The 17594-nt window shown below is 36.2% G+C and overlaps 1 protein-coding gene across 2 annotated transcripts in view; it reads left to right on the forward strand.

Moving 5' to 3' along the window:
• The first annotated feature begins 3223 nt into the window (after positions 1-3223).
• The window catches only part of LOC127449135 (BMP/retinoic acid-inducible neural-specific protein 3-like), a 45928-nt gene continuing 31557 nt past the window's right edge, over positions 3224-17594 (forward strand). Inside the window, exons 1-2 of one of the 2 annotated variants that reach the window (XM_051712341.1) lie at positions 3224-3699; positions 16643-16948. In XM_051712341.1, coding sequence (XP_051568301.1) covers positions 16746-16948 — 203 coding nt within the window. In that variant the 5' untranslated portion in view covers positions 3224-3699; positions 16643-16745. Of the gene's footprint in view, positions 3700-16546; positions 16949-17594 lie in introns of those variants that run through there. The other variant, XM_051712342.1, reaches the window with a different exon arrangement.

Here is a 17594-nt window from a genome sequence, read left to right on the forward strand (position 1 = left end):
GCGAACATGTGCAGTTGTTACCAAAAATAATTACTTACTCAAAAGAGGAAATTCTGTCACTATGTCAAGCCATTTTCACAACACACATAAATTCAAGGCAGCGTTAAAGACAATTATGCAGTAACAGAAAATGATGATGTGATATCCTAAAGTCCTCATTTTATGGTTTAAATGAATAATGCGATTGAAAATCATGCCTTCAAATTTATTGTCTTAAAAGCCCCAGTGATGTCTTTTACTCATCCCTATGGTATTCCAAACCAGCATAACTTTCTTTCTTCTATAGAACACAAAAATCAGTAATTTAATGAATGTCTGTTGGCTGAATTCAATATATTGGCAGTATATGGTGACTCACTTCACATAGCACCCAAAAGTGTCATAAAAGCAGCCCATCCTACTCGTGTGTCATTTACCAAGTCTTTTGAACATATACGATCACTTTGTATAAATAGACCATTATTTAAGTCATTATTCACTATCAAATCAAATAATTTATAAAGTGAATAAACAGAGCTTGAATCCAATATGGCAACAACGTTGACAACATCAAATCTCACTGGTTTTTGCACATCTCATGACATCATGTTGCAACCTCAGACACATCAGTCATAGGTCATACATGTTTGGAACAACATGAGTGTGAGTAAATGATGACAGTATTTTCATTTTTGGGTGAACTTTTCCTTTAAGATGATATGACACTAAATCTAAGCTTTTAAAATTACTTTCTTCGGACTTAAAGAAACAGTTCACCCAAAAATTAAAATTCTCTCATCATTTATTCACCCTCATCCCATCACAAATGTGTGACTTTCTTTCTTCTGCAGAACACAAAGATTTTTAGAAGAATATCTCAGCTCTGTAGGTCAATACAATGCAAGTGAATGGTGACCAAAACTTTGAAGCTCCAAAAAGCACATAAAGGCAGCCTAAAAGTAATCTCCAGGGACTCCAGTGGTTTAATCCATGTCTTATGTAGCTATCCAATCGGTTTTGGGTGAGAACAGACCAAAATGTAACAACTTTTTCTGTCCATCTTGCCATTGCAGTCTCTAGGCATAATCATTATTTCACACTCAATTACACTTTTTAGCACTTGACACATGCGCAGAGGTTCTAGGAATTTGAAATCCTGGTAGCCAAAGAGACTGCTAATGTCTAGATTTATAGTAAAAAAAAAAAAAAAAAAAGGTCTATTTTGGTCTGCTCTCACCCAAATTTAATTGGATAATTTCAGAAGACAAGGATTAAACCACTTGAGCCTTATAGATTATTTTTTATGCTGCCTTTATGTGCTTTTTGGAGCTTCAAAGTTTTGGCCACCATTCACTTGCATTGTATGGACCTACAGAGCTGAGATACTCTTCTAAAAATCTCTGTTTGTGGTCTGTAGAAGAAAGAAAGTCATACACATCTGGTATTGCACGAGGTTGAGTAAATGATGAGATAACTTTCATTTTTGGGTGAACTAATCCTTTATTCAGTTTTATTAATCATGTTTATTGTTTTGGTTCTTGTTCCATGTCTGGAACAAAATAAGCAGAGGACCTCTTGCATGTACATTTCCAAAGTGACACTTTGGATGTGTGTGCTCTAAACAAGTTTGGTTTTAATATACAGCATCAACAAGCAAAAGTGCATGCCCATTGGTTTTAGAGAGACTTAGCCAAGTAAAAGTGTTTCAGCCACTTGTGACACCATATTTGATTAGTTTGCACATTAGCATAGCTGATTTAGTTAAAGATTCTTGAGAGGCTATTTACACTTGATTGCATGTCAAAATGTAAGAAACACCACTAAGATTTTCTAGAGCCTTCAAGTGATGGATTGGCAAACATACAACAGGCCATCTGGTACGTGTCTTCCAAGTGCTGCAACTCTAATGCCCAAAGGTCACATATTTCTTTAATGTATGTACTGCATAAGCATAATCAATGATATGGTCAGTAGTAGTAGTATTACTGCCTAGGCTAATGCACCTCACAATGAATGACAATGGTAAAATGGCACTGTGTAATCAGAATTATAAAGTTAAACTGCAGTTTCATTGCAGTTCAGGACCATGGACAGTTCCAGCGCAGTGTTGCACTCAGGCAATGTCTACTCTAGATTTTGCCCATGTATCTAATCCATCATGATCTGCTCCCTAATAACACAAGCAGGACTGATCCATGTTCCAGCATATTGCCAGAAGACAAACAATCTCACTTTGCCAACCTCTGTAATGGATTTGTATCACATTTGTCCATGGTTAGAGAGCCAGTCACTTCGGATTGGGTTAAACCAATACTTTGATGCTAATGAAAAATAACTTATTGCTTGTCTGAAATCATCATATACACATCAAAGCATGGCTGTAGTGAGCTCCTGCTGCTTAAATGTCTCTGTCTTTTTGTGATTTATACAAATAGTAAAATGTGAACATTGATGCAATGGGCTGAAATCAGAGGTATGATTTTTATTAGCTGCCACTGCAGTCTGAGTCACTCATACAGCGAAGATGTACAGGGGCTTAAGGGCCTGGGAGGGAGACGAGAGCACCCACACATGCTGCTCACATTTCAGAATAACCTCACATGAAAAATGAATCAGGTGAGAAATTTAAATGCCATTAGAACAGACAAGGTTTCAATAGAGTGAGTGACTCTTATCTGGAGAAGAGGTTGTTTTTAATAAAATAAAATAAAAAGTGAAGGGATTAAAACACAGCAACAACATATTTTATAGACAACGTATGATTCTGACATGTTGAACCATGGACATTAACTTTTTGCAACTTTTCAAAAATAGTAGCCTATTGGTAGTACCACTACCCCAGTAGTTTAAAGTAATAACAATAATAATAATAACAACAACAATAATAATAATAATAATAATAATAATAATAATAATAAACAATTAAAGCAATTACATGGGTCTTTAGCCTAGTTATCATTCCTGCCTCGTCTGGGGGTTTATACATAGCCTCAGAAAAGCCATTACAGAGGGCTACTTGTATTTTAAACGTGACTGGGTGTGAGAAGGAGCAGCGAAAACCAAGCGCCAGTGTCTGCCAGCGTCTATCCATTGAAATTTGGCTCTGTCTGACACACAGAGACACACACACAAACGGACAACGGTGCAAAGTAGGAGGGTCAAGCAGAGCTATGTGTTGTTGCTGACTTTATAAAGGAATATACATAGCCACTTCCAACAGATACTGAGAAGCCTCACAGTGACGCAGTCCGTCGGCGGATGTTTTCCTCTGCTCGCGTGAAACTGAGCCACGCACTTTATCCGATAGCCGCGGTCCCTTTCTGTCTATGGTGTTAGTGGATTTATATTCGGCAAGACGATGTTTGACTAAAGGTCCTTATTTCTTCTTCAAGGAACAATTCAAAAAACCACACGGATAACATACCTTCGCTTTATCATGGGAGCGATTTGTTAACGAAGTTCGCCAGGGGAGTGTAGGGAAGTACCGCCAATTTAAACACCGACGTACTGACCGACCTTTCGTCCATTTTGTCTTTAACGCGAAATAATTGTCTTTACTTCCTTAGGTTTAACGTTGATACCTGTTATTTTTGCACGTAACGAGTTTCGACGTGCTGGGGTAAAAAAAAAAAAAAAAAAAAAAAAAAAAAAAGCCTGCAAATATCAGCAAAAAAACAAAACGTAAAGGACATGACCGCGTGAAGTTTGAGCATCGATGTGGTGAGTTTTTATTTTTATTTTATTTTTTTTATCTTGGATATGTTGTCAGTTATGCATTGCAAAGATAATCATTGTCTCTAGCTGAATCGCAGACGACTTACAGCGGGACAACTTTGAACAAATGCAACACGAGTGCCATGGTATGGTATATGAATGATGACCGTACGGCAGCCCATCAAAACTGCACACAAGTTCCTGTGATCCCTTAAAACCATTAACGTATTTATGAGTTGAAAGGTGCCATGCGATGCTTGATACATAGGCAACCTCTCTCTCTCTCTCTCTCTCTCTCTCTCTCTCTCTCTCTCTCTCTCTCTCTCTCTCTCGCACGCATGCACGCAGACACCAAATGACTCTTGAACTGACTCTTTAATTGTCAAGGATGCATAAAATACAAACTTCATTCTATTTTAAAATAGTTGACAAGTAAGATCACTATACCAAGCAAAATCATTATAAGCTACATGCTTATATAGAAAATCTATAAAATTAACCTTATAAGTTTGCTACCCAGTGAATCGCTGCCATTGTATGCATAGCATGAGTAAATTAATATTCCTATTAATTATAGTCTGCAAGAAGCAGCGATTACATTAGCATCTGCTGTTAAAATAACACATAGCGTGCTTTGAATTGCTTTAAAATATAACATATGTTACTGGGAAAATTATATTTAATTTGAGAGAAATCTAGTATGTGCATGGACACCTCAGCAGAGAGCATTTTTTTTTTTTTTTTTTTTAAGATATACAGTATGTGTATGTTTAAATACAGTAGGTGTGGCTCATGACTTCCCTAGAGTCAGCTTTGAACTATGCATACAAAGTAACAGTTTGAAAGATTATTTAACTAATAAATTTTTGTTAGATTGAAGCTGCTGTGTAATTTCAGTGCCACTAATGGCACCAAATAGAATTGCAAAAATAACAAGAGAACAAGGTTTAGAGCAAGTTTACCAAACACACACCGATCTTCTATAGAGTGCAGTTGGTTCCGAAAGTAAAGATTCCATTCATTTATTCCATAAGTGAATTCATTTTTAACGATAACTTACAAACCCTAAAAAACAAACCTACCGTGGGCTTGGAGATTGTTAATCAATGGTACTAAATGCTTCTGTTGAAACCATCCATCTGTGTGTTTCAACAATTTTTTTTAAATTGTGTTTAATAGCAAAATCCCTGCTGAAGAACTACTGTAGAATACCAATGATGCTAAAGAGAAACACTCCACCAATCAGAAAATTGCGATGAACAAAAGTGTGCCAAACAAGCTCTGCAGTGACCACCCACTTGCATGTCGCACTGCGAATGACGCAATCGAGTCGTTATTCCTACGCTCTAAAAATACTTATACATTTGCAGATATCTAAATATTTTGCAACACAATTTAAATATACTGTTTCTATACTTATAAACAACAACATGAAATCAATAATTTTATACTTGTCCAATGTTTTTTTTTTTTTTTTTTCACTAAATCATTTACATTGCTTCATGAGATTGTAGCTCATGCCCTCAGGAAAGAAGGTAAGTACACAGTCTTGTACCATTGTCTTTTTGTCTGCTTTTCAAACACTTTTTTGCTTCAAATTAAAGTTTGTAATCTTGTAAATCACCAGAGGGGATGGTTGGTTTGGTTATATTTGGTTTGTCTTATAACTCTTTTACGAAGGATTTGATGAAATCCCTATGGAAGAAAGACATGGGAAAAATAATTCCCGCAACCAAGATGGCTGAAAAAGTGGGCAGCCAATGTTGTGTACGATGGTTCAGACGAATTGGAAGTCCCACCTAAAACTCACACCACTGGTTGATTCAATTTTGTGATGTCTATTGAAAAGTATTTTAACATCAAAAATATTATACATGGTATTTGCTTTAACACAGGTAGAAACCTGAGAAGTGTTCTTTGAGGAAGAACACTGAAACTCAATCTAAAGGATTAAAGCCATTCCTAAACGACAGGCAGCCACCTCAAGATCCTTCTTTGAGTCACTTTTTGTGATTGATTGTACATTTAGTTTGATGTGTTTAGAAACCACATTCATATTGTGGTTTATTGAGGCAGACAAACCTTGTGTGTTAGTTGTTGGAGAGTTTATTTTCTCTGTGTGAGTGCTGCTAGCCCTGCACAGTGGATGTTTTTGCAAAAAAACACTGGCACAACACTGACATGCTGAATGCTTCATTCACATTTCCCTGTGTGAAGGGTGTATGTGTGTGCATGTGCCTTTGTATCCCAGCTGTCTCTCATCATTGCTATCTGCTGGCACAGTTTTTGCCATTTCCAAAAACACCATTTAGAGCTTCTGGCGGCCACATAAAAAAAAAAAAAAACCTTTTAGTGCACACATGCACACACAATTACACACATACATGCAAGCATCAGCATCTAGTGCCATGTTAGCTCAATGGCTCATTCATCTGAATGGATCATATACTGATGTGCGATATAGAGAGCCCGTGAGAGCCAGTGAAATACCTCTCCGAGTCCAGTGAATATGCCTCAATGGAGCCTTTTTCCTTCAAATTGTTGTCTGCAGGTAAAGTGGCTCCCTAACAAGTCCTCAAATTAATGAATGACTCATGCGTGAAGGCCCTTCTGCAGCAATTCCAGGACATCAGAAATTTCACAACGTGGACTGATTGGTTGAACATGCAGCAAGCAGACAGGTTTGAGCAGGAGCAAAGCTTTATGATGATGCACCCGAAGCCCATTATTTTATGATAATGAGCTGGATCACTGAATCCATCCTGACGTGCAGATTTCTGTGAGACAAACATGTGAAAAGACAGGCACAGAAACATTGGCTCACTGATTAGAGCTTTAAAACAAAGAGACCCTCAGGAGTTTGCAGTTGAAAAGAAGGTAAAGATGTGACAAGACACCTTTAAACAAGGCAAACAAAAACCTTGAAATGTGTATGAAATGACAATGAGAGGTAAGAAAGCAACACTACTGAAAGGTTACAGTCATCATCACTATCAGTTTATTCCATGACATATGACATTTGTTGATTTTTACAATCTATGCCTGTGTTTTGAAGAATGAACCTCTGTATCAGACTGTGCACCTCAGAAGATGGTGACAAAACTTGGATGCAGCAATATTCAGATTATTTGAACCTTTTTTGCTCTTTAAAATATGTTTTTAACCTTGTTACATCCAAATCACAACTGGTGATTACTTTTGACCATTGCTTATAAATCTATGTGAATGTCCTCTCTCTCTCTCTCTCTCTCTCTCTCTCTCTCTCTCTCTCTCTCTCTCTCTCTCTCTCTCTCTCTCTCTCTCTCTCTCTCTCTCTATATATATATATACAGTCTCTGATACAGAGGTTCATTCCTCAAAACACAGGCATAGATTGTAAAAATCAAACAAATGCCATATGTTGTGGAATAAACTAATAGTGATGATGACTTTCAGTAGTGTTGCTTTCTTACCTCTCATAGCTTGTCATTTCATACACATTTCAAGGTTTTTGTTTGCTATATATATATATATATATATATATATATACATACACACACACACACAACAATCAGCCTCAACATTAAAATCACCTGCCTAATATTGTGTGGGTCCCCCTCGTGCCGCCAAAACAGCGCCAATAACATTCTGAGATGATATTCTTCTCACCACAATTGTACAGAGTGGTTATCTGAGTTACCGTAGACTTTGTCCGTTCGAACCAGGCTGGCCATGCTCCGTTGACCTCTCTCATCAACATGGTGTTTACATCCGCAGAACTGCCACTCACTGGATGTTTTTTGTTTTTGGCACCATTCTGAGTAAATTCTAGAGACTGTTGGGTGTGAAAATCCCTGGAGATCAGCAGTTACAGAAATATTCAATCTAACAACAATTATCCATGCGATTATCTAATCAGCCAATCATGTGGCAGCAGTGCAGGAAACGGGTCAGGAGCTTCAGTTAATGTTCACATCAACCATCAGAATGGGGAAAAAAATTGATCTCAGAAATTTGGACTGTGGCATGATTGTTGGTGCCAGATGGGTTGGTTTGAGTATATGTGGACGGAAATGCCTTGTTGATGAGAGAGGTCAACAGAGAATGGCCAGACTGGTTCGAACGGACAAAGTCTATGGTAACTCAGATAACCGCCCTTTACAAATGTGGTGAGAAGAATAGCATCTCAGAATGCTATTCTGATATGCGGGTTGGTGCTGTTTTGGTGGCATGAGGGGGACCTACACGATATTAGGTAGGTGGTTTTAATGTTGTGGCTGATCGGTGTATATATCAAAGCGTTGTCTATTTATGACAACATAAACTCAACATGGCTGATGAAAGTGGAGAAGTCCCTTTGGAAAATCTCCTACTTCTATTGTTGTGCACAGATTTGTAACTCTCTCAAAATAAATCGATTTGAATTTGGGAATGATTATATTCTTGTATGCAATTTTCACCCTTATGTCACTCCAAACCTGAATGACTTTCATTCTTATGCGGAACACAAAAGGAGGTTTTAAAAAAATATCATGCACCATCTTTTCAATACAATGGCACTGGATAGTTCCCCTAAATGTAAGTAATTTTTCAGTGAAATTTTAGGCCCATTGCATGTTCGTGAGTGCTATGAGAGAAGCTTGTTCACAGCGGCTTGTGTGTTTTAAGGGCTGAACAAAGAATATTTTTTAATGGTTTTGATTTTTGACTGACATTTTGTTTCTTTAGTTTTCATTTCTTAATATAGAAACTGTTTCTTTGTGAAGTTTTTTTTTTAATTAACCGAATGGTTAAATTTCAATAAAATTCACCATATTTCTATTACAGTAATTTAATTAATTTATGGCTTCAGGTGTAAATGTAAAGTGCTTTTAAAAGGCCTTGGTTAGATATATTTCCTGAATGTCAGGGCCAACCGTTAATGGCCTTTGTTTGAAAAGGAGACTCTTGGGTTCTTATAGTCTTCTTTAAAAAGAAGACTATGTACTGTTTACTGAGATTAATGGCTGTATTGTTCGAAGCCTTAAGCTGATACATGGCCAAGTAAAAGTGAGAACTTTACGATCAAGAACATAATAATTAAAATGACAATTAAAGCAGTAACTTGTGCATTACCACTGGCTCTGTGCATTATTACAGTGGGTTTACAGCTAACCCATAATCAATTCTTTGTTGTGTTTCATTCAAACTAACCAACATTTTAATGAAATGAACCCCTCCATTTAATGGTCATGGTTAATTGATTTAGTCCACTATAAACCACTTAGCATACGTATGGCCTAACTCTGAACAGCCAGGCTATTTAAACAGGATGACTCATTCAAATCATAAGTTATGGGCTTCTGCATTACTGATCATCCAAATTATTATTATATTAATGATCAAAAGAATGGCTAGCTTGTTGTTCATGCTCCCTCAAAGATCAAAAGCTTGATTAGTATAGTTTTGCATTCTAACTAGTCTGATTTTGATAAATAAAAAAAATAAAAAATGTATATATATATATACACAGTATATATATATATATATATATATATATATATATATATATATATATATATATGTGTGTGTGTGTGTGTGTGTGTGTGTGTGTGTGTGTGTGTGTGTGTGTGTGTGTGAGAGAGAGAGAGAGAGAGAGAGAGAGAGAGCAGGTTTAAGTGGTAACTTTTTTTTTAGGTTACAAACTGGTAATTACAAGGGTATTATGCTAGAAATGTGGTCTATGAGGACATTTCTAGTGTCCCCATAATTCAAATTGCTTAAACAAACATACTAAACAATGTTTTATTGAAAATGTAAAAATGCAGAACATTTTTTGTGAGGGTTGGGTTTAGGGGAAGGTTAGGGTTAGGGGATAGAGTCTATAGTTCGTACAGTATAAAAATCATTATGTCTATGGAGAGTCCTCATGATAGCTGCACCAACATGTGTGTGTGTTTGTTGCACCCTAGAAATTGAGAAGCATTTCCAAACCCTCATATTAAAATGTGTGCCATGTCCATAGAGACATCATTCTCTCAAGGGAATGTGCGATATTAAATGTAGTGTTCACATGTCTGCTCACCAACACACTGGAAGCCACAAGTAGTACCACTTTAATGTATACCTTTTTTTCTGTGTTTCTTTATCTCATTGCTTTCTTTTTCCACAATACTGGGTTCTACATTGGCCTTTTGAGTAATGTTCTGAGTAATGTTCACAGACAAGCTTATTGAAAAGATTGTCATTTATAGATCTAGAGGTTGCAAAAAGATATCTCATGAAATATACTTTTGCTCTAAATTTGCTCAAGTTTATTATGGGTATGCAAATTTGTGCATATAGATACACAAGATTAGTTGAATGCTATCAACAGTAAAATATTATGTCAGATGAACCTGAACATTGCTACAAATTGATGTTATTTTGTCTGATGCTATGTGTTTCATTTTGAATCTGACAATTATTTTTGCTTCGTGGGTTGTTTGCTCCTTGAGGTCTAATTCTCAAAGTGACAACAAGATTAGAGAGAATATTTGATTTAGCATTAGTCATTCAACACAATGGCTGTCATTATTTACCCTCCCTTTTGGTCTCATTGACTGACATACAACTAGTATTTCGTATTTATTTTACTGCATATCTTCTTGGATATTCTCTTTGATATGTTACACACATCACCACCACACACATCTTTTTCTACACATCCTTTTGTACTCAAAATGAAACATGGATAAATAATTATTACTTGGAGCCAGATTATTTAGCAAAGAAACTTTTACCTTCGGGCACACAATGAAAGGCAGTTTAATTGGGTTAGTGAATAGCTTAGCTAATTAGAAGTAAATGCTCATTAGTCAGCATAGAGAGGAGGATGTGAAGTGTATCAGTTCCTGTTTCAGAAATTGAAGGTGGTTTCAGAGATGACTTGAAGAAAAGGCTGAAAGAACACAAAGGGATCCTACTGTAGAAATTGAAATAAAACCTTGTGGTCAACTTTCACCCCTGGATACACAGTCATGCAAACACAGTTATCCACCCTATGGAAATTTAGAGTAGGAAATATTTTTTTTTTAAAGTATCTTCATTTGCGTGCTTCTCGCAGAGACATACAAAGCTCAGTGGAGTTGAACAGGTTTTATATGAAAGGATTGAACTGATGCCCTGAGTCCAAAGTGCACACTTGAGTCTATCCTCTGAACATTGTGGACTAAGATGCCATTGAGAACACAAGATTGAAGTTCCCAAATCTCATCATCTCAACCTTTCCAACACTACTTAGATGATACTTCTTTTTAAGGTCGATCTTACTTTGAGATTAAATATTTTCTCTTATATATGAGTTATTTTTGTTCTTCAAAGCTTTTTAAGTCCTGGGAGATGTTGACAAAATATTGGTTAGATGGAATTGTAGATGGCATTGTAGCTTGACTGTATGAGGACACATTGTAATGTGTTTATATTTGGCATTAGTTTTGCACTCCTGCAGTCATTTCATTCAGAAGCTTCTCGTTTCAATAACCTTGCCTAGACATCTTTCTTGTAAGCAACAAAAGACACAGCTAATAGAGCAACATCTTTTCTCATTATTTAATTTTGCTAAATAGATAATCTTTACTTTTGCTGTTAGTTTTTAGTCAGTTATTTATTAATCCCTACACAATCACTTTGTGAGTCTTACTGGAGTGTAGTGAATTGAAGGTATTCCGATAATGTCACATGCCAGCAGGTGCATTGGTAAAAGGAGTTTGGGGCCATTCAGACCAAATGCGTTCTTGCGCTAAAAAACCTAGATGCAGCACAACAAATATTATAGAACACAGGGGTCTTGAGACACATTTATAACAGTACAGCACAACTGTGCCATCCCACTTTTTCAGCTGTTTTGGTTCTGAAAGTATTTTTCCTATTCATTACTTTCATAGACATTTTATAAAATCCTACATTAAGAGTTCTAAACCATGTGTTTCGCGAACAGCGACGTAAGTCACTGCTTAACCACCAGAGTACAATGCATCAATGAGGAATTTAACTAGCTAGTCATGACTGTTTCCAAAACTGTAGTAACTATTACCACTATTACTGTGATCCACTGTTCGAACCACGTTGGTTCAACAATATAGAGCTGCGACCAAAGCTCACTTTTGGGAAATGCACCTCAGTTCTGATGGGAATCATAACACTACAAACTTTGATTTGAAGGAGCAAAAAATAAATAAATAAATAAATATATATATATATATATATATATTTGAAAATCATACAAAAAGGTAAAGGTATACATGACTGTGTACTTACCCTTTTTCTTGAGGGCATGAGCTACAATCACATGAAGCATTGCAAATGACGTAATTGAAAAACAATGGAAAAATAGAAAACTATTGATTTATAGTTGTTGATTATAAGGATAGAACCCATATAATTTTATTTTATCTTGTAAAATAATTATATATTTACAAATATGTAAGTAGTTTCTAGAGTGTAAGGAGACTCGACTGCATCATTCACAGTCATGCAGTACATATATAAGTTATTGTTAAACATTTATAAATAATTTATTTTAATAAAACATTTCCATTTTGCTCCTTTCCAAGGCAGGTGTTGAATCTGAGAAACAGATAAAGATGAATACTCCACATTTATTTGATAGCACTGGCATCCTGTTATCAAGGTATAAAAGTCAGACAAAGTAACATATTTTTATATCTCTATTTGATAATCCATATGCAAAAAGAAGCCCGCACACTAAACATAGAAGAAAGACATAAATGACTACATGCGAGATAAGTATAATTTTACTGAAAGTGAGCAAAAGTTTCAGTCACAGGTGACCTTCCTCAGTGCTTGCATTTGTAAACACAAACACATCTGCTATGGGAAAAAAAAAAAAAAAAAAACCTTTAGGTTTATAATTATAAGTGGTACAATGTGATGCTGTTGCATATCTGAAAACATATTTTCAGTTACAAGAATTTTGTCCTCTTGATTGTTTTTTCTCTTTATTAAATTATTAATGTCCCTCGCCCATCCACAAAAAAATTTAAACAGAAAAATAAAAAATTAGATGATTCTAGTTTTTAGTTCCAGGCTGTTGTAAGCACTAACAATTTGCATCAAGTAATTCACTCAGTTGCATAACTAGTCAAAGTGCTCTCAGAGAAAAATGGTATACCATTTTAGCTTTTTGTCATTTAGACAGCCATATATGTAAGGTTTATTTCTTATTACAGGGAATGGCTCTAGTATTAAAATGATTCATCCCTCTAGGGGACTCACAGCACCATGTCATTTACATAACAAATTAAAATATGTGTTTGTAAAGCCAGTTAAAATGAAAAATGTAGCATGGCAAAGGTGACAATGCAAAAAAAAAAAAAAAAAAAAAAAAAACAAACATTCAAAACAAAACCTTTGTAGTGGTAAAATCAAACATATCTCTGAATAATTATTATCTCAGTAAAAAGAAAAAGGAAAAAGGATTTTTTTTTTTTATTCTCTCCCACCAAATGCTTGCTTAATTTCTCTCACACATTCTCTTATTTAATTTCATAACTATCCCCATTTATGTGTTTACACTTTCTCATCCATCATTTTTTTTCTATCTTCATCCCACACATAGGCATATTTTATGCATCAGTTTCCTTGCGGGCCTTCCAAACCTCACAGCTGTCAAGTCAATTCAAGTTAATTTATTTGTGAAAGCACTTGCCCCAATACATATCGTTTCAAAGCAGCTTTACTGAAAATACTGCCTTAATCAACATAAAGTTGCGCAGGAACAAACAGAATTGTCCCCTTTTTCCCCCTTATGACATTTCAGACAAGCCGAAGGGTATTTCAAGCGTGTTCAGTTATGTTTAAGTGGCACTGTTGGTGCTGTTCATGTTTCCACAGATGATGATAAAAAAGAAATACATTTCTCTCTCAGGCTGGATGTTTTATTTGTTTTATAAAAGTATACCTCGGCTCCTGGTTCAGGGTGGAACAGTTTAACAACATTTGATGAAGTGTATTGTTTTTGTAAGCACAGATATTGTCAGATAATGCCCTTGTAAACTGGGAATGACACATACCTGATATTATTCTTGCAGATAATAACGAAAATCCTATTACTGCACTGGGTGGGTGGAGATAATGTTATTGTATAGCAGCAGATTGCTTTGTGCTCTCAATGGAAACGTGTTCACACATGTTCACACACAGATCTGGGCTGTTAACTTAAGGCTGCAATTTTAGAGAGGTTGCAGTTAAGGTAAAAGTTATAGAGATCACAAACCTGCTCCCTTTGCCATACTGCTCTTGAGTACCATACTGTCATTTTGTCTTAAACGTAAGTTAAGGCGATTGTACACTGTACAATTTTTACTGTCCTTTAATATTGTTGCTTGTCATACTGTACAATACGATCCCAGTGAGATCTTCTTAGACATTACTAGACATTATTTCAAATTGTACAATACACATTGTAGCCAAGACTTTGGTCCCGAAGTTCTCGAGTGACAGAATTGACTGGGTGATTTATCTCATCAGGCCGTCATAGGAGCAGTCACACTGCACAACTTGAACACATAAGTTTCTGACAGCGCCAGAATTTTGTCGGTGAACATGTCACACTAAGCGATCAAAGACTGGCAATTTTGCTCTAAGAAAAGAGAAATCTTTTTTTATCACAGAGACGACAAAATTGTGGCCAAAATTGTACAGTGTGAACCGGACTTAATATTACTCAATATTAACTTATTGTGAATTAAATGTACACTTTTTAATCATCACTTTTTCACAAAGCAACCTGTCAAAGTAGAGCTACCATTTTAAAAGGAAGAAAGAAAGAAAGAAAGAAAGAAAGAGAAAGAATGGAGACGTGTAGCAATGCTTTGCTCTTGGGTGAAATGTAAATAGAGATTTTGCACAAAAGCAAAGTGCTTGTTACTCAGAGCAGAAAACTAGCAAGTAAAAAGAATTGCTGATGGAAATGTGGAGATTGTGGCATTTGAAAGGCCCTCTTTTTGTGGTGCACTGTGGTGCTGAAGTGCTATGTATTGTAGGATCCCTACTGAGTGGTTACTGTGTTCCACTGAGACTTCCTCATCAATATGCATGAAGAAGTACGGGTGTCTGCATTGAAGAATTAGATGTCATGCAGCAAAAGCCTTGCTTTTAAATCTGCTGTAATCACAGCAGAAAGCATTGTAGCCCAGATTGGGGCTGTATTCACACCATTATGGATGTGTTTATCAGCATGTTACATACATTGTATAGTTCTTTGGGTGATGAGTGTGTACAACTGTACAAGCAACACCCACTCTTTACAAGAAAGGCCTCCCATTGAATAAAGGCCAGGAGTGGACAACTTATGATTACGGTTTAAAGGAAGCTTTAGCACAGATAAGATCTTCAGTGGCCAACAGCTATATTACTTTTTATGCCATCACCATCTGCACTGTAATAAAATTTATTATACTGAAGTATATGCATAAAAGGGCTTTTCATATTTTTTTATATATCTCAATAATTAGAGGTTAGGCTCAGCGCTGATACACAGTATCAATGCATCCAATCAGTTGCATATTGTATTTTTTGAAGGATCTTATCTTAAAGTGTCTTGGTTACCCTATATTTCCATCTGTCTTTGCATCCCATTTTACACCATTTCATATAAGTATGATGATTTTAGAGAGTCACCCACACATGTAGTCACATAGTACACATGACTTGTCAGACTGTCATCAGAATACAGTAATGAGACTCTCTTTTCCAACAGCAGGTTTGGTCATGGCAGTGAAAAATTATTGACAGCTCTTGGTGGAAATATGGAAATAATAACAGGGTTAGAACAAGGGGTGGGACAGTAGCAGAGTCTGAGATCTAACTGCTGAGAGAGATGTTAAAAATGCTTTAATTCTCTCCCATGGCATCTGTTTACCATGGGACTAAAACACAGTGCCTACATTTTAACAGTATGGTGTTGTTACCTTTTTATGCAGTTTGCACTTGAGCTGAAAGGTTTTTGGTGAGTTATAAATAATTTGGCTTAATATAAGCAGCATGACTTTAGGGAGAACCTTTTTATTTCGAATAACAGCACAGTCGCACAGTGGATGCTAAAACTGGAGGAATGTTCGCAGAAGGTACTTATTATTTTACTTACAATATTCCATTGTTAATTTGGTGATACTTTGTTCCTATGAAGTACTAAAACACTCATTACCATACAGATTTATTTTCTTTTTACTTGAATATATTATACTTCTCACAGAAAATTAGTAAATTATTCCCAAAATGAATCATCTTACTTTTCTTTCTTCTGAATGTTGACAAGATCTCTCTGGAGTCCTAAGTAGTTTTCATGGCCTCAAGGAAACAGAATTTACTGCTAATTGCCTGCATGTGTATCTCTTTCTCTCTGTGTGCACTTTTATATTATAGGAACAGTTGTGTTTTGGTAAATTTGTCTGGATGGAGGCAGGGGTTAAATTGGGCCACAACAATCTGTAATGGTGTTCCCGCACATTTGATTCAAAAGAGAAAAAGAAATATTGGCAGTTTGTTTTTCCATTTCCTGTATGCTCTAACAGGGACATGCACCTTTTTTTTTTTTTTTTTTTTTTTTTTTGAGGGGGCCTTAAAGTGATAGTTCACCAAAAAAATGAAAATTCTCACACTATTTACTCACCCTCATGCCATCCCAGATGTGTATGACTTTCTTTCTTCTGCAGAACACAAATTATGATTTTTAGAAGAATATGTCCATACAACGCAAGTGAATGGGTGCCAAAATTATTTTTTTAACAACCCAATAAAGGTTGAAACAGAACTTGCACTTAGATCACTATGCACTTTCCTTATAAGGAAAAGATTGTGAGGTTGTGGGCACCAGAATCACCACCAGATTTTAGGGTCTCCACCAACCTCACAAAGACCAGTTTAACCTCATTGTTCCTCTGATGTTAAGGTGACTGTATGTTTACTAGTGTGTCTTGTGTACATTTAGGTGAGTGTTTGTGGGGCTGAAACCATGCTGATTTTCCATACCTGGTGGTGGTGTGTGGTCTTGCACTGGAGCCTGTGCTGCTGAAGCGTTGTGCTGCTCCCTCATGGCTCTATGGGAGCTGCTGCTGCTGCTGACTTTCAGCCTCCACTGCTGGCTGACAGGCTCTGTCAGCTTAGCTGAAGAAGGCCCTTCAGGGCCCCTGGACTGGCTTCTCTCTGACAAGGGCCCCTTTCACCACTCACAGGAGTACACTGAGTTTGTGGAGAGGAACCGCCAAGGTTTTTCTACGAGATACAAGATCTACAGGTGAGTGAAGAGAGTGCTAATTCAACTGAGACCAAATACATATTGAGGATAAATTATATGTTTTACATACTCTGCAAATATTACAGGCACACTCTGGTTTACAACTAATAAGTAAAGGATTAATTCACCCAAATCTGAAAAAAATATGTCATCATTTACTCCACCATCATGTTGTTCAAAACACAAAATACAAAATTAGAATTTTTTGATTAAAGTTTGATTAAAGCAATAGCAATGAATGGGGAATGAAAGCTTCAAAAAGGATGAAAAGGCACCATAAAACGGTCATGAAAGTTGTCCATATGACTTATGCACTATATTCCAAGTCTTCTGAAACCTTAAATGTGATGAACGGACCACATTTTTATTCATTATTTACTAATAATCTCCACATCCACATTGCACTTAGCTCTCTTAGAAGTAGAGATGTCCAATTCATGAACAAATCATTCTTTTGAGTCAAAACTTTTAAAGGGATAGTTTAAAAAATTTCTTTTGATATTCCCATGATGTCAAGCAAAGAGGCACTGAGTTTGAAGGCAGGCCTTAAAATACATCCACAATATACACCTCCAATTCAGTACACCTCCTATCAGAAGCTAACTGGCTAATTGTCTAAAGGCTTGACATCATTTTCTGGAATTTT

This window comes from Myxocyprinus asiaticus, chromosome 12 (assembly GCF_019703515.2).
Source record: "Myxocyprinus asiaticus isolate MX2 ecotype Aquarium Trade chromosome 12, UBuf_Myxa_2, whole genome shotgun sequence".
In the NCBI taxonomy this organism is placed as follows: Eukaryota; Metazoa; Chordata; class Actinopteri; order Cypriniformes; family Catostomidae; genus Myxocyprinus; species Myxocyprinus asiaticus.